The sequence below is a fragment of the Dendrobates tinctorius genome, unplaced genomic scaffold, assembly GCF_039654945.1.
Source record: "Dendrobates tinctorius isolate UK_male_01 unplaced genomic scaffold, ASM3965494v1 ptg000254l, whole genome shotgun sequence".
NCBI classification, from domain to species: Eukaryota; Metazoa; Chordata; class Amphibia; order Anura; family Dendrobatidae; genus Dendrobates; species Dendrobates tinctorius.
This window is the reverse complement of record NW_027361921.1, coordinates 644,688-663,073: the sequence shown is the minus strand read 5'-3', so window position 1 is coordinate 663,073 and position 18,386 is coordinate 644,688. Positions and strand designations below refer to the sequence as shown.

At 45.1% G+C, this 18,386-nt stretch overlaps 1 protein-coding gene across 1 annotated transcript in view; it reads right to left on the bottom strand.

Moving 5' to 3' along the window:
* Window positions 1-18,386, bottom strand: part of MOB4 (MOB family member 4, phocein) — a 189,075-nt gene that overhangs the window by 127,783 nt on the left and 42,906 nt on the right. Inside the window, exon 2 of the mRNA XM_073558087.1 lies at window positions 13,628-13,690. Coding sequence (XP_073414188.1) covers window positions 13,628-13,690 — 63 coding nt within the window. The remainder of the gene's footprint in view (window positions 1-13,627; window positions 13,691-18,386) is intronic.

The window sequence follows — 18,386 nt, the reverse complement described above, 5'->3', positions numbered from 1 at the left end:
AATCTACTGCAGCATTTTTTAAAGAAGTTTTGTTAGGGCTAAAAATTGATCAGCAATTTCTCATTTTTCCAACAAAATTTAAAAAAACTTTTATTTATTTTTTAAAGAGACCATTTGAAGCGAGTTTTAGGGGCCTAAATGACAGAAAATACAGGAAGTAATATGGAAGGGAAAAGTCTTAGTTACTCACCGGTTAACGGTATTTTTCGGAGTCCATGACAGCACCACCTGAGAGAGGGGATCGGCCCTTCAGGAACAGGAAACCTACAGATACAAAAGGGTGGCACCTCTCCCACGCATCAGTTGGATTACAGAGCACAGAGGAGCACAATGGTTAATAGTATAACTTATATACAATACTATACACAACCATTTAAATTACCCGTGTACGTATAAGAGGAAGAAGTGCACACCCAAAATAGACTAAAAGGGAGGGAATATACGGGTGCTGTCATGGACTCTGAAAAATACCGTTAACCGGTGAGTAACTAAGACTTTATCGGCCGTCCATGACAGCACCACCTGAGAGAATTACAGAGAGTTATAACTATTTAGGGAGGGACTACAGCCTGCAGCACCCTTATACCAAAAGAGAGGTCTGTGGAAGCACCCAGGTCTAGCCTATAATGACTATAAAAGGTGCTCGGAGAGGACCAAGTAGCCGCCTTACATATCTGGTCGATGGAGACTTCTGATCTCTCGGCTCACGAGGTCGCCATGGCTCTGGTGGAATGCGCCCTCAGCTTCCCAGGTGGCGACCTGCCTTTTGAAGTGTATGCTACAGAAATTGCTTCTCTAATCCACCTGGCTAGTGTATTTTTTGACACTCTACAACCTTTCCTAGGGCCTTGGTGGGAAATAAATAGGGCATTATCTTTCTTCCAAGGATCGGTAGCTGCCAGATATTCTATGAGGCATTTCCTAACATCCAGGGTATGTAGTTTTTCTTCCTTCTCATTAGCTGGATTAGGGAGGAAGGATGGAAGGACTATTTCCTGAGTCCTATGAAAGTTAGAAAGCACTTTAGGTAAGTACGCCGGATCAGGTCTGAGTATTACCCGTCCTCAACCTGTATATAAAGGAGGACGCCTAAATAATGCCTGGATGTCGCTTACTCTGCGAGCTGAGGTTAGAGCTACCAGGAAGGCTACTTTGAGGGACAGATTTTTAATGGAAGCTGATGAAATAGGTTTGAATGGAGCTTCCGTCATGGCCATAAGGACTAGATTCAAGTCCCATGGCATGAATCTATCCTTCACTACTGGCCTGGACCTACCTGCTGCCTTAATGAACCTACTGATCCAGTAATTACCTGCAATGTTGCAGCTAAAGAGAGCCCCCAAAGCTGATACTTGTACTTTAAGAGTACTAGTGGAAAGTCCCATATCCAGACCTTTCTGAAGAAACTCTAAGATCTGATTTATTGGAGTTGAACCCCCAGCAACTATTTCAGAGCGCTGCAGGAACTTCTTCCAAATTCTAGCATAGATCTTAGTAGTAATGGCCTTCCTACTCTTAAGTAGGGTGTTAATCAAGTCTGGGGAGAAGTCTTTTTCTTTTAAGAGTGCCCGCTCAAACTCCACGCCGTCAGATGTAGGCCAGCCACCTGAGGGTGGAAGACTGGGCCGTGGGATAGGAGATCCGGGATGTCCGGAAGAACCCAAGGATCGGACACCGACATGGTCCTGAGGCATGAGAACCATGCCCTCCTGGGCCAAAATGGAGCAATGACTATGACCCTTGCTCTGTCTCTCTTGATTTTTCTCAACACCAAGGGTAGTAGCGATAGGGGAGGGAAGGCGTATGCTAGCCTGAAGTCCCACTTTATCAGAAAGGCATCTACCGCCAGGGGGTTCTCTCTGGGATTTAGGGAGCAGAATAGTCTTAATTTCCTGTTTTCCTTGGTGGCGAAGAGATCTACCTCTGGCTGTCTCAATTTTTGTATCATCAGGTCGAAGATCGAATTGTTTAGGGACCATTCTCCTTGTTTTAGTAGGTTGCGGCATCATATTTTCTTTCCCTTTTATGTGTAGTGCTGTCAAAGATAGAAAATGCTGCTCTGCTAGTTGGAACAACCGTTCTGCCACATTCCTCAGGGGTTTGGAACGAGTCCCACCTTGGTGGTTGACATAAGCCACTGTGACCTGATTGTCGGAGAACACTCGCACATGATGGCCCTGCAGATACATAAGTAACTTCTTAGCTGCCTGCTCTACTGCTGTCAGTTCTTTCAAATTAGATGACATTTTTATCTGGTGATGGTCCCATAGGCCCTGGACTAGGACTTCACCCATATGAGCCCCCCAACCGGAAGGGCTAGCATCCGAAGTGACTATGGGGGATATGTCACACTCCCAGGGAACCCCTCTGGACAAATTATCCTTTTCTAGCCACCACTCTAGGGACTCCCTTGTGCTTCGGGACAAGGTTAGCTGGCCCTCCAAGTAACCTCCAAGGATTTTTTGATGCAGTAAGACCTCGCCCTGTAGTGTTCTTAAATGAAACTGGGCCCACTGGACCGCCGGATACAGGAGGAAAGGGAACCCAGAAGGGACATGGCTTTCCTGAGGGACATGGTGGGGTTATTGGCAGCGTTTAGGATCTGATAGTGTAGGCGAACAAGCTTCTCCGGAGGCAGACGGCATTTCCTGTTTCTCAGAATCTAGAATCAGGCCTAAAAATTGCTGAATTCTCATCGGCTGTAACCGAGATTTTTTGATATTAAGCAGCCAACCTAACCGCTCTAGGGCCGACATTGCCCTCTGTAGCTGTTCCTTACAATGTTTTGCCGTTTTCCCTATAATCAGGAAGTCATCTAAGTAGGGGACTACTAGAATGTTAGATTCACGTAGATGGGCCATAACTTCCGCCACCACTTTAGTAAACACCCGGGGAGCGACTGCCACCCCAAAGGGGAGGGCCGCATATTGGAAATGTTCAACTGACCCATTTAACTGAACCGCTACTCTGAGGAAGCGCTGATGGGCTGTATGAATGGGTATATGGTAGTATGAATCTTTTAAATCTAACACCACCATAAAGCAGTTTTGAAACAACAACTTTATTGTTGAATTGATTGTTTCCATTTTGAACGGCCGTATAACCAAGAAATCGTTTGAGGGACTTGAGATTAATTATAGTCCTAAAGGAGCCGTCTGGCTTGCGGACCAGGAACAGAGGGGAGTAGAAACCTTTCCCCCTTTCTCCCTCTGGAACCATAGTCAGGACTTTCTTGTGGCAAAGCTCATGAACCTCGGCCTCCAGGGCAGCTTGTTCTGATGTGGAAGACCTGAGAGGGGTGACCTTAAATCGATCTAGGGGAACCCGGGTGAACTCTAGTCGTAAACCCGCAGCTATCACCCTCAGTATCCAGTTGCTGCTAGAGATCAGCGACCAGGCTGGGTAGAAGGCAGCTAGTCTCCCCCCACAGCATCTAGTCATTGGGGCGGTTTTTTAGTGTCACGTGATGGACATTCCTGGCGCCCCCCTCCTCCGAACATGAAACCTGTACCTCTCCTTCTTTTGTCGTCCCATCTGCCCTGATCTCTGGACGGCCTTCTATGGAAATATCCTTTCCTGGTGAAGGGGCGTCTATAAGAAGGATTCGGGAGGCTGGGGAACTTCTTTTTATCGTTCCCGGCTTTCTCTAAAAGTTCGTCCAGGACGGGGATATTCCCCTCATATGGAATGGAGCAGAGTCGTGACCTGGCCTGGATATCTCCTGGCCAGCATTTTAACCAGAGGGCCCTTCGAGCTGCGTTTAATAACCCAGCTGATCTAGCCGCCATCCTTGCCGAGTCTGCTGAGGCATCAGCCAAGAAAGCCGCAGCACTCTGGATGATCGGTAGAGTTTTCCGAATGGATGCTCTTGGGGCTCCGTCCTTCAGATGGGAATCTAGTTGATCTAGCCAGACCATCACGGATCTGGCTATACAAGTGGCAGCTATCGCTGGTCTTAGGGCGCCTGCTGACATCTCCCATGTTCCCTTTAGAAAGGAATCCGCTTTTTTATCCAGCGGGTCTTTTAAAGAGGCCATATCATCGAACGGTATGGAGGACTTTTTGGAGGCTTTGGCTACTGCCGCGTCCAGCTTAGGGGCCTTATCCCATCTGTTTACCACTGGGTCATCAAATGGGTACCTCCGTTTGAAGGCAGGTGGTAAGGAGCCCCTTTTTTCGGGTCTCTTCCATTCCCTTTCTATCAGGCTCTGGACCTTATCATTTAATGGAAAAGCTTTGTGTTTCCTGGGATCTAGACCTCCGAACATTACCTGTGCCGAAAGCTCTGGCTTTGAGTCTGCTACTGCCATGGTGGACCTTATTGCTTTAACTAGCTTGTCCATCTGGTCTAATGGGAAGCAGAATCAGCTTGAGTCTTCATCCGAAGAGGATGAAGTGGAGGCCGGGGAATCCGAGGAGTAATTGTTCCTAGGGGCAGCTGAGGACTCCGACCCTGAGAAACTAAATTCTCTCCCCCTAGAAGAGTCCCTTTTAGATAGGGCTTTCATCTCTGTCCCTGTAAGGATGGGGGAGAGTGTAAGGGCCTGTCAGTCTATGCCTGGGCCCCCGTCCCCTTCCAACCCCTACCGTCTGTCGCACACATGGCTGACATAGTCTTTTGGGGTGGTCGTCTGGTAAGGGGCAACTACAGAGCGCACATTCCCTGTGCTTCTGTTTTACCGTAGCTTTCCTCCCCTGCGAAACAAGCATAAGGGAACACTGCATCAGGGTACATTCACGGAGATCTCTTACCCATGCAGATGAGGCAGGTACCGGATCACGGAGGGAGGCAGGGGGAATCCTTTAGACTGGAGGAACTTCTGCAGCTCTGCTCACTCGTCCGCTTTCTCTTCTGCTGGCCACTCGTATGAGGCTTCACCGAGGCCTCCTTCTGTGGGCGCTCCTGCACGTCCTGCTGCTCTATGGGGGTTCTGTCATATCCATCGCTGGGCCTTCAGAAGCACCCCGGCAGCATCACCTCCTGCCCTTTAAGGCCTCCCAGTATCCGGTCAGCAGGGCACTGGCGCGGCACCTCCCCCAGGAACCCTCCCGCGACCTTCCCCCGAATGATCCGTCCCCCCCCCCACTGCCTCGGGTACCGCGCGTCCCCCCGGATCGCCGCGCACACTAGGAAAGCGGCTGGCACCCGATTTACGGTTTTTGGCGTTCCCGGCCCCGCCCCTTCCGCCGCGTCACTTCTGCCGCACGTCAGAGGCCGCGGGAGCGCGCGGAAAGGAGCCGGCACGGCGCCCCCGGCTCCGGTATGCCCGCCGCCCCAATGCGCGCCAGCCAACGCTTGCCGACCGGACGCAACCGCCGACCCGGCCGGAGGGGGTTTGAGACCGGACCCCGGGGGGAGACGCATCAGGAGGGGCCTGCATACATACCTGGTGCCCGCATTCTGGAGACGGCTGTCCACCGGACCCTTTGCTCCGCTTGCTCTAACCACTGCCGTGGCGACCTACCCGGCCCCACCGTGGCGCTTCCAGGTACCCCGAGCTTGACCGAGGTAGGAGATCCCCCCGCTACCTGAGTCGGTCAGCCGGCCTGGGAATCCCTCGACGACTCCATGATGGACGATCTGAAGGAAGTCCCGTCCTCTAGGAACAGGAAACCAACTGATGCGTGGGAGAGGTGCCGCCCTTTTGTATCTGTAGGTTTCCTGTTCCTGAAGGGCGGATCCCCTCTCTCAGGTGGTGCTGTCATGGACGACCAATAAACATTTTTTTCTTCCACAAAAATGTTACTTTAGTCCCAAAGCTTTTATTTTAACAAGGGTAGCAGAAGATATTGCACAACAAATTTTGTGGTCCATTTTCTTCTGAATACGCAGATACCCAATATGAGGGTAAACTACTGTTTGGGCACATGGCAGGGCTCAGAAGGCAAGGAGCCCATTTTGACTTTTTGTATGCAAAATTGGAAGTAATCGAGAGGGGATGCCACGTCACGTTTGAACAGCCGCTGATGTGTCGAAACACCCCTCAAGCCTCCCCCCCCCAGGATAGCAGGAGAAAATGGAACCCAAAATTTGTTGCACAATTTCTCCTGAGCGCACAGATACCCCATATGTGGTCAGAAACTTTTGAGGCACAGTGCAAAGCTCAGAAGGGAAGAACCACCATATTGGAGTACAGATTTTGCTGAAATAGTTTTAGGATGCCATGTCACATCAGCAGAGCCCCTGAGGTGCCAGAACAGCCGCACCCCCCATAAGGGACCCCATTATACAAACTACATCCACTAATGATTTCATCTAGGGGTGCAGTGAGTATGTTGACACCACTTATCCCTCAAAGAATTTTATACCATTGGGCAATGAAGAATGAATAAATAAATTTGAACCACTAAAATGTTGCTTTAGCTTAACTTTTTTTATTTTTATAAGGGCCAATAGGAAAAAAAAAAAAAAAAAAAAAAAATGGACCTGTCTGTTGTTCAATTTCTACTTAGAGCGCCAATATCCTACATGTAATCGTGAAATACTTTTCAGGCACAGTGCAAAACTCAGAATGGAACGAGCACCATATTATAGTGCAGATTTAACTACTATGGTTTGCGGGTGTCATGAACCACAGGGAACTCGACGTGTCAGAATATCAGAACCCTCCAAGAGTGACCCCCATTATACATACTACACCTCTCAATTAATGCATCTAAAGGTGCAGTGATCATATTGACACCACAGGTGTGTCACAGAATTTTATAACATTGGGCAGTGAAAAAAAAAAAAAAATACATTTTTAAAACACCAAAAAAATTGTTTTAGCCCCAGATTTTACATTTTCACACTGGGAAATTGGTAAATATGGCACCAAAATTTGTCCCACAATTTCTTCTGTATGTACAAATACCCCATACGTGGCCGTACAGTACTCTTTTGCCACACGGCGAGACTCGGGAGGGACGGCGCACTATTTGCCTCCTCGAGTAAAGATTTTCCTAGAAAAGTTTACTTAATGCCTTTTTTTGTTTTTGTTTTTTTTAAAGGAGGGGGGTGGCGAGTAGCCATACTACTTTTCCAGAGCCTTTGTGCTACCAGTAACATGGAAGCCTCCTATATTTGAGTTAACAGAAGGCAGACCGGACTTGCTTTTTGTGGATTGAGTTGAAGCTTTCATTTGGAACATTTTCCTAAAATTTGGGACTCACATTTATCCAGCACTCTACACTGAGCACTTACTTTGAGGTTTCCATCTAAATCTCAGTTTCGTGATTTAGATAAAACAACCGAGGGATCCAGTCACTAAAATGAGGCAGCAGAGTTAGGCTAGTTTCACATTAGCGTTTACGGCCGCCGCTAAGCCCCGCCTCCACCGGTAGCTCCGCCTACGGGCGCATGACGCTGCATGCGCCCCCTATCTTTATCACTGGGGACGCAGGCCGTGCGCAGTATGCGTTTGGCGGCGCCTGCGTCCTTTTGACAGTGCGCCGAGCGCAACCAAATTGCAACAGGTTGCGTTTGGCGCTGGTCGGTGCACCGTCAAAAGGACGCAGGCACAGCCAAAACGCATACTGCGCACGGCCTGCGTCCTCAGTGATAAAGATAGGGGACGCATGATGCATGCAGCGTCATGCGCCCGGAGGCGGAGCTATTGGAGGGGCGCGGCAGGGGCGGGGCTTAGCGGCAGCCGTACGCAGGCCGTCGCTGCGCCCTGAAATGCAAATGTGAAACTAGCCTTAGGCTGGAGTCACACACAACGTAGAAAAATACGGCCCGTATTGTACGGCCGTAATACGCATAAATGGTCCCTAAATAGTGCTCCGTATGTCATCCGTTGTCAGGGTGTGGCCACGTATTTTTCTCATGTAAGCATCCGTATACCGTGTTTTTCTCGCAGGCTTGCAAAACGGACATATAATGGAGCCCAATGACAGGTTTTCAAAACCAAAACGAAAGAAAAGATCTAGAGATAGATAGATTTTTCACAGAGTTCTTCATAGCAGAATAGCCGCTAATTCAATTACCGGCTTTTGTCAAATCATCCCCCAACCCGACATGAAATGACACATGGTTTACATACAGTAAACCATTTCATGTTTTTTTGTTTTTTTTTATATGTCCCTGACTAATAATTAGATGAGGGTTTGTGTGCAAAATTCGGGAGGTGTTAATTTAAGGGGTTAATTAGTTGTAAAAAAAATGCATGGGCTCTCGCTGTAATTTGTCAACCAGAGAGGTAAAGCAGGTGAGTGAGGGCAGATTTTAATAGCCATGAGAGGGACCATTGCTTTTGCCCCCCCCCCCCCCGGCTACAAAAATCTGCCCCCAGACACCCCAGAAATGGCGCATCTATAAGATGTGCCAATTCTGGCACTTATCCTCTCCATTCCCATTGCCCTGTAGCGGTGGCGAATGGGTTAATATAACAAAGGGTTAATGTTACCATTCGATTGTAAGGTGACATTAAGCCGATTAATAATGGAGAGTGTCAATAAGACGCAGATCCATTATTAACCCTATACTAAGAAAGGGTTCAAAACCACACAGACATTAATTAAAAAGTCTTTTAATGAAATAAATACACCAAGTTGTTGACAAATTTTTATTAGTCTGGTATTCCCAAAAAAACCACGACCTGCAAATAACAAAAAAAATCACCAATATCCTTACCTCTCCGCCGTTGTCATGTCCCACGCTGCTATCAGAAGGGGTTAAATAGTTTACAATGAGGACCTGTGCTGTAATCTACTACAAAATGAATTGATTCAGCTCTGCGCAGCCTCAATGGCTTCCTGTAGATGATCTAATTACCGTGGGAAAGTTTCTGACTTTTTTCCCACGGTCATTAGTTCATTCACAGATCAGCCGGGGACTCCCCGCAGCCTCAGTGACGTCAGCAGGAGTCCCCGGCTGATGTGTGAATGAACTAATGACCGTGGGAAAAAAAAGTCAGAAACTTTCCCACGGTAATTAGATCATCTACAGGCAGCCATTGAGGCTGTGCAGAGCTGAATCAATTCATTTTGTAGTAGATTACAGCGAGGCTAGTCGCGCATTAGCACCGGTCTTCATTGTAAACTATTTAACCCCTTCTGATGGATTGCAGCGTGGGACATGACTGAACAGCGGAGAGGTAAGGATATTGGTGATTTTTTTTTATGTTATTTTTGTTGCAGGTCATGGTTTTTTTGGGATTACCAGACTAATAAAAATTTGTCAACAACTTGGTGTATTTATTTCATTAAAAGACTTTTTAACCCTTTTAGTATAGGGTTAAAAATGGATCGGTGATATATATATATATATATATATATATATATATATATATATATATATATATATACACATACATACACACACACACACACACATATATACATATACATGTCTAGATCTATTCTTTCGTTTCCTTATTAAACCTGTCAGTGTGAGTTTACTGTATAGCGCAATGAATTGCCGGCTTTACTAAAAGACACCAGGGTGCGTATTTCTCGCAAGTCACACGTGTGGTCCGTGTGTATTGCGTATTTTTAGCACACCCATAGACTTGCATTGGAGTACTACGGCCGTAGTATGCTGACAATCGCAGCATGCTGCAATTGGCACGGACCGCAAAATATACGCAAGAAAAATACGGCTGATGGGAGCTACCCCATAGAGAATTATTGGTCCGTGTGCAATGCGTTTTTTTTAACGCCTCTCACTCGTCCGTATTCCTCTCTAGTGTGACGCAGGCCTTACTCTGTAATCGGTCTGGCCTCTGTTCAGCCATGTCCTTTTCAAAGTGCACAAAACTGTGGCGGACCAAGCTTTTATGCACACCTAAAAAGATGAGCACCGCCGGATCACAGGTCCTATGGCGTTCACAGTGCCTCCATCTGCCTTTTTATAGGGAATCTTCACCAGAGGTTCTGTCTGAATCACGTATTTCAGATATTTACATGGAAACCCCGGTGTAAGCGCTCAGCACAGGATAAATGTGAGCCAAGCCTTACTGTGATTTTTGGGAGGCAGAATGAAAAAATAATGAACAGCAGGTTAAGAATTGATTTTATATTTTACAGTTCATTGTGCGGTAGAAGTGAGTAGTCGACTATTCCTCAGGTCGGTTCAATTACAGCGATACCAGATTTATATAGTTTTTTCCGTTTGGCTGCTGTCACACTAAAAGATGCTTTTATTATTTATTTTTGCAATTTTGCATCGCCATGTTTGAGAGCTATAATTTTTCCATATTTCACCCGTCATGGTGATGGCTTGTTTTTTACATGATGATTTACGTTTATTGGTACCATTTTCGGTCACAATGTTTTTTTAATCACTTTCTATTCAGATTTTTGAAAGGCAGTATGAACTAAAACCAGCTTTATTACAGCGATACCACATTTACATAATTTTTTAGGTTTTGGAACTTTTACACAAAAAACTATTGAGAAAAAAAAATCATTTTTGCTGTATTCTGAGAGCTATAGCTTTTTATTTTTCCCACTGATGGAGCTGTATAATGGTTTGATTTTTACGGGACAAGATTATGTTTTCAGTGATACCATTGTTATTTACCTTGTCATTGCCTTTTTTATCGCGTTCAGGGGCTGTGTGCCCACGCAAGCGTTTTTACCGGCAAAAAAAGCATAAAAATCGCTTAAAAGAAGTATCCCATTCATTTTAATGCATTCTGCACTTTTTGTGCATATTGATGCGCTTTTTTCCGCGAAAAAAATGCGTTGCGGTAAACGCAGCATGCTCATTAATTTTGCGGAAAAGTCTGCGTTTTTAGCCATTTTCTATGAGTCTGGGGACGCTTGGAAAAAAACGTATCAAAAACGCGCGTTTTTTGCGAGGAAAAAAAACGTGTTTCCTGGAAAGGAGTCCAGTTTTCATGCAGTAATTTTCTGCATACCTGGGCACATAGCCTTTTTTTTTTTTTTTTTTTTACACTGTTTACTGAAGGGGTTAACTAGTATGACAGTATTATAGGTCTGGTCGTTTTGGACACTGCAATATTAAATATGTTGGGGGGGTTGTGTTTTTTATGATTTACAGAAAATTCTTATTTAGTACAATATATTTAATATATTATTGTGATTTTTGTATGGAAGTTTTTTTTTTTTTTTTACTTTGTCCCTCTATGTGATTTTCACTTTAAGCAGTCTGACTGCAGTTATAAAGCATAGCAGTGCAGGTGCATTGCTATGCTTTATAAGAGATCTTTCACATGTCCGTGTCTCCAGCACGTGTCGAGACAGTTTTTTTACACATACCACTGACACACGTAGACCAATTCAAATGAATGAGTCTGTGCACATGACAGTGTGTTTCCACTGACCGTGTGTCATCCACCGGCGCCTGAGAAGCAGCACTACAGAAAGCGCTATTCCCCCAAACTGGGTGCTAAAGATGGCTCTCATCAATCTCCCCTGCTCTGCCGGCGATCAGCGTGAGCAGGGGAGAATGATAAGAGTTGTATTCAGGTGATACAATGACAGAAGGCGGTGGCTGAAGGGACTAATACTCCCATCAGCCTACACCTGCTGCCACTTATAACAGTGACAGCAGGAGCGGCTGATGGGAGTATTCATCAGCCGCCGCTAGAACAATAAATAATTTAAAAAAAAAAAAAAAAAAAAAAAGGTCTTGCATGGGTTCCCCTCTATTTTCTATAACAAGCCAGGAAAAACTGACAGCTGGGGACTGCAGCAAGTCTAGTTGTAAACCGAAACGAAAAAACAGTGCAACAAAGTCCAAGATAAATTGTGGTTAAAAGAATCACAAATCTTTATTTGAGTTCCAGGAAGAATAGCAAATGAGGCTAAAAAGTGACACATGAAAGCACAGCAGAGTAATGGTGAACAGGGCTCCTAAAAGGTATCATAAGTATGAAGGGAACCTGGTTAATGTAAAAGGCATATGGTCACAGGAGAAAAGCCACCAAGGGCTAACAGTAAATGGGTGACCAGCATGAAAAAAGTAAAGGGAAAAATCCCAAGCTGAACACCAAGATGGATAATAAAATTATAAAGTGCCCATGAGACCAACAGACTAAATCATATGCATACCAGGATGAAGGAGACACTGTGCGCCACACTCTGGAACCCCAACGCGTGTTTCGGAAAACGTTCCTTCCTCGGGGGGGGGTGTGCGCAAGTCTAGTTGTCAAGAATAAAGAGGTCCCTACGCTGTTAATTTAAATAAATATTAAAGAAAAAAAAAGTCTTGGGGTCCGCCTTCACTTTTGAGGGGCCACATGAGACCATAACTGTTGTGGCGGGCCGAACCAATACCTTGAAATTAATTCTACCCAATATTAATTTATTAATATTAATGCTATCACTTAATATTGAGCAGAATTAAGTATGCTGACCCCCCCTTATATACTGTATGTCTTTGAACCCCCCACAGCCTCCCCATATACAGCATGAGCCTCACACAGCCTCCCCATATACTGCATGAGGACCACTCAGCCTTACCATACACTGCATGAGGCCTCCATAGCCTCACCATGTGCAGCATGTCACCCCCAGTCTCCCCATGTGCTACATCACCCCCATAGCCTCCCCATGTTCTGCACGACAGCCCCACAGAAACCCCATGTACTGCATGTCACCCCCCATAGAATCCCCATGTGCTGCATGTCACCCCCCATAGAATCCCCATGTGCTGCATGTCACCCCCCACAGAATCCCCATGTGCTGCATGTCACCCCCCACAGAATCCCCATGTGCTGCATGTCACCCCCCACAGAATCCCCATGTGCTGCATGTCACCCCCCACAGAATCCCCATGTGCTGCATGTCACCCCCCACAGAATCCCCATGTGCTGCATGTCACCCCCCCACAGAATCCCCATGTGCTGCATGTCACGCCCCCACAGAATCCCCATGTGCTGCATGTCACCCCCCACAGAATCCCCATGTGCTGCATGTCACCCCCTCATAGAATTCCCATGTGCTGTATGTCACCCCCCCATAGAATCCCCATGTGCTGTACATCACCCCCCATAGAATCCCCATGTGCTGTACATCACCCCCCATAGAATCCCCATGTGCTGTACATCACCCCCCATAGAATCCCCATGTGCTGTATGTCACCCCCATAGAATCCCCAGTTGCGCTTGACAGCGGCATAGAACCAGTTAATAGCCATGGTTAATAGCCACGGGTGGATCGCGATTCCGACTGCGGCTATTGCGGGCACATATCGGCTGTTCAAACAGCTGACGTGTCCCGGGAATGATGTGGGCACACTGCCGGAGCCCACATCAAAGGGAGGGAGTCCGACATCGGCATACCATTAAGCCTGATGTCGGAAAGGGGTTAAAGTATTGTGCAACGCTGTTTACTAACACTGAAGACATGGGTGGTTGCACAAGAGGATGACATACAAAGTGGGGGGAAAATATTACAGTGGACCTTTAATAGACACAAAGGTTACTCCAACATTTTTAGCTGTTAGGCTATACGAATTTATGCATACAACACTTGAGTTGCCAGTATTGTTAGGTTTATTTCCTGGCTTTTAAGATTTGACAAAGTGTGAATGTGTTGACACGAAACACATGCTTTAGTGTTCCTAGCTGAAAGCGAAGCAAAAAAAAAAAAAATTGCCTTCTGAAACAGCAAACTTCCATCAACAGCAATGCAGTTTCTTTACCTTCATACTACACATTTTTAAGTCTTACTGTACCTGTTGAACTGCAAGTGTACTGTCCATTTCATCAAAGGATTCATCTGGCCAGCTGTAGAAGTCCTAGAGAAAAGATATAAAAAAAAAAAAAAAAAAAATCAGAAAACAAACCAATGTGGTCGACGTTGCTATACTTCTAAAGGCGCCCTGTCAGACGATTCATGCTGCCACACCGCAGGCGACAAATTGCAGCAAGGTACCGTATATTATTCTAGGAAACATTTTTGGAGAAAATATACTTTAATGACTGTCGGTCTCTTCCCTGTGCTGCTGCAGGTGATTGTCAGGTCTTACCTTATACATACGCGCAAGGGATAAGCCTATCACCTACAACGGCACTGGGAAGAGCCAGCCGGGGAATTTGAGAGAATATGTCTGGCTGCTCACGGATTGGGCAGCATGAATTGACTGACATGTTCCCATTAAAATGTCAAATATTAAGACATTTCCATTAGCAAAGTTTTAATTTTTAATTTAACATTCATGGAAACCCGCAACAGCCAAATGATATACAGTGCAGTGGATGGGATGTGAAGAAATCCCATGGCCACTATGCATCCACAAACTTCTGTGGATCACACACGGAGACGGACATGCAGCACGTTTCTCCAGACTGCAGCACGTCTATTTATCTTGCAGAGACGCAAGCCTCCACAAAAGAAATTTCACCAACAGAAACGTATTCAATGCGGTAAATTCGAACGGTTCAGTGAACACAGGCAGATTCACCTGTGTTCAATAGACCACAGCACTTAGTACGCAGTGAATGTGTGCTGCACCCAAAGCTCTGCCACTTCCGGATCGTGGGCAAGCGGCTTAAGTCAGTAAGATCCCTGCAGGTTATCATTCACCAAATAACCATGTAATTCGCCTTCAGCTCTTCGGTACTAGGAGGACACACTCTAATTGTGCTTCTATCAGAACTGCTCCTCAGTGCAGTTTTAATTTGCCGGTAGTTGTTCCATAATTATTAACAGTGTCATTTTCATCCTCTATTAAGTACATTTTCATCTCATGTTCTTAAAGAAGTGTCTACATTTTTCAGGAGTGCACCTCTTTTCCTCCCTGCTTCCCGCTTTGCAGGTGGAGCGATCCTGAAGATTTGACCATTTGGACCAGCGGCATGGCTGCGCTGCTGTTCTCAACTGAGCACTCTCCTCCTTGTTACTATCAGAGGCAGCTTTGTCTTTTCAGCATGGGAGAAGACCAGGGGGATTGAATATGGCCAGACACAGCAATCAGGCCAGCTTCAGAGCGGCACTCGCTGTCTCTAAAGCATAACACCTGCATGCAGCCCGCACTACTTACCTAAGTAACCAGCCACTCAGACTGGGGTGTAAACTGTACAACTAAAAAGCCTTCTGCTCAAGAACAGAGAATATTTTTTTAATAAAAAGGCAAATTACAAAGATGTTTAAGAGACAAAACTCTTCTAAAATCTTTCAAAAATTACCACCAACATGAAGTACTACAGTTCAAGGATAAAAACAAACTCATCACTGGAATATACTGAAAGGTTCCAGAGGTATTACCACAAGGTGACAAGTCAGAAACGAAAAAAAATTGGCCTGTTCAAAAAGTTGAAAAAAGGCTTGGGGCTAAGGCCTCTTTCACACTTCCGTTTTTGACAGTCAAGATCCGCCAATTTTGAAAAAAAACGGATCCACCATTTTTCTTTGCGGATCCGTTTTTTTCCCCATTGACTTTTATTATTGGCGTATCCTGACTGATTGCCGTCCGTTGCATCCGTTTTTGTGAGGATCCGCCACAATGTTAGTGTCTGTCAACATCCTCAAAGATTTCCAAACGGAGCTTGCAACTTTTTTTGCCGGCGGATCCTCCAGACATTGAATTAACCCCAAATTCTGTCTGGGTGCCAGACCAAACAAAAAAAAAAAAAAAAAATTCTCTCTCTCTCATTTTCAGGATCCGTCTAAAAACGGATCCTGTCCGTTCACATCAGTTGAGAACGGATCCGCTCGTCTGCCTTTTTGGCGGATTTTAACTGATGCAAATAACTGAAGTGTGAAAGAGGCCTAAAGGATACCTGTAGAGGAGTTATGCTATGTTGCCAAAATAAAACAAAAAAAATTAAACACACATATTAGGTATTGCCGCATTCAGAATTGCCCGATCAATAAAAAAAAAAAAAAAAAAAAAAGGTTTAACCTGATTGCTAAACGGTGTAGTGGTGGTGGGGGGGGGGGGGGGGGGGGGGGAAATCGAAACGCCAGAATTACTTTTTTTTGGTTGCCGAGACATTACATTAAAATGCAGTAGCGGGCGATCAAAAGATCATATCTGCAGAAAAGTGGTATCATTAAAAACGTCAGCTCATCGCGCAAAAAATAAGTCCTCACCCAAACCAAGATCACAAAGATGGAGACACTACGGGTCTTGGAAAACAGGCCTTTTTTTTTTTTTAACCCCTTCATGACCCAGCCTATTTTGACCTTAATGACCTGGCCATTTTTTGAAATTCTGACCAGTGTCCCTTTATGAGGTAATAACTCAGGAACGCTTCAACGGATCCTAGTGATTCGGAGACTGTTTTTTCGTGAGATATTGGGCTTCATGTCAGTGGTAAATTTAGGTTGATAATTTTTGCGTTTATTTGTGAAAAAAATGGAAATTTAATGGAAATTTTAAAAATTTCATAATTTTCAAAATTTGAATTTTTATTCTGTTAAACCAGAGTTATTTGACACAAAATAGTTAATAAATAACATTTCCCACATGTCTACTTTATATCAGCACAATTTTGGAATCAAAATTTGTTTTTTTAGGGACCACCTCACATTTGAAGTCATTTTGAGGGGTCTATATGGCAGAAAATACCCAAAAGTGACACCATTCTAAAAACTGCACCCCTCAAGCTACTCAAAACCACATTCAAGAAGTTTATTAACCCTTCAGGTGCTTTACAGGAACTAAAGCAACATGGAAGGAAAAAAAAAAAAAAAAAACGACATTTTAATTTTTCCAACAAAAATTTTGTTTTATCATCAATATTTTCATTTTCACATGGGTAACAGGATAAAGTGGATCCTAAAATTTGTTGGGAAATTTCTCCTGAGTATACCGATACCTCATATGTGGTCATAAACCACTGTTTGGGAGCTCAGAAGGGAAAGAGCTCCATTTGACTTTTTGACTGGAAAATTAGCTCCAATCCTCAGCGTACACCATGTCGCGTTTGGAGAGCCCCTGTGTGCCTAAATATTGGAGCACCCCCACAAGTTACCCCATTTTGGAAACTAGACCCCCCCCCCCCCCCAAGGAACTTATCTAGGTGCATAGTGAGCACTCCGAACCCCCAGGTGCTTCACAAATTGAGCCGTAAATATGAAATAGAACTTTTTTTTTTTTCACAAAAATGTTCTTTTAGCCTCAATTTTTTCATTTTCACATGGGCAAAAGGATGAAATGGATCCTAAAATTTGTTGGGAAGTTTCTCCTGAGTACAGCGATACCATATATGTAGTCATAAACCACTGTTTGTGCGCACGGCAGGGCTCAGAAGGGAAGGAGCGCCATTTGACTTTTTGAATGGAAAATATGCTGGAATATCTAGTGGCTGCCATGTCACATTTGGAGAGTCTGTGTGTGCTGAAACATTGGAGCACCCCCACAAGTGACCCCATTTTGGAAAATAGACCCCCCAAGGAACTTATCTAGATTGATAGTGAGCACTCCGAACGACCAGGTGCTTCGCAAATTGAGCCATAAATATGAAAAAGTACTTTTTTTTTTTTTTTTTTTTTTTTTGCACAAAAATTTTCTTTTAGCCTCAATTTTTTCATTTTCACATGGGCAACAGGATGAAATGGATCCTAAAATTTGTTGGGAAATTTCTCCTGATTACACCGATACCTCATATGTGGGGGGGAACCACTGTTTGGGCGCACGGCAGGGCTCAGAAGGGAAGGAGCGCCATTTGACTTTTTGAATGGAAAATTAGCTCCAACCGTTAGCGGACACCATGTCGCTTATGGAAAGTATGTAGTGTATGTCAGGTTGGTGTGTGGTGTAATATACACCACCCACACACACGACAACAACATGATGTACACTATATTACACGACACACCAACTTAACGTACACTACGCCACACACCCCAACCTGACACTACGTCAGGTTGGTGTGTGTGGTGTAGTGTACGTCAGGTTGGTGTGTGGTGAAGTGTACAGCACACATACTCACCAACCTGACGTACACTAGGTCACAGAAACCAACCTGATGTACACTACACCACACACACCAACCCGACACACTACGTCAGGTTGGCGTGTGGTGTAGTATACATCAGGTTGGTGTGTGTGGTGTAGTGTATGTCAAATAAAAAACAAAAAGAGGACTTGAAAGTCCACCAATAATATGAAACAGCAAAAAGAGCAAAGAGGTTTACCCGTATAGGCCTCCAGACAAATGCACTCTCAGGGTGCAGTGGACCCATATAGTTAAGATGGCAACACAGGTGCATGAATACCGATATAAAACAACCGCTCGCAGCCTACCAATATATGGAGGGGGCGGTTGCCTGGTATGTTAATGCACAGCAAAACACTTGCATGCGGCGCTGTTCACACTAAGGCCATGCACAGCATCCAGGCCAGCCTAGTAGTGACACCCTTCTATTAGCTCAGACGGGCTGGCCCAGCGCTATCAAAATGCATGCCATGTGAACAGACGCCGCAGTTTGCAAGACCAAATGGGCCCAACTGCACCCTGGATAAAAAGTGCAAAAAACACATTAAA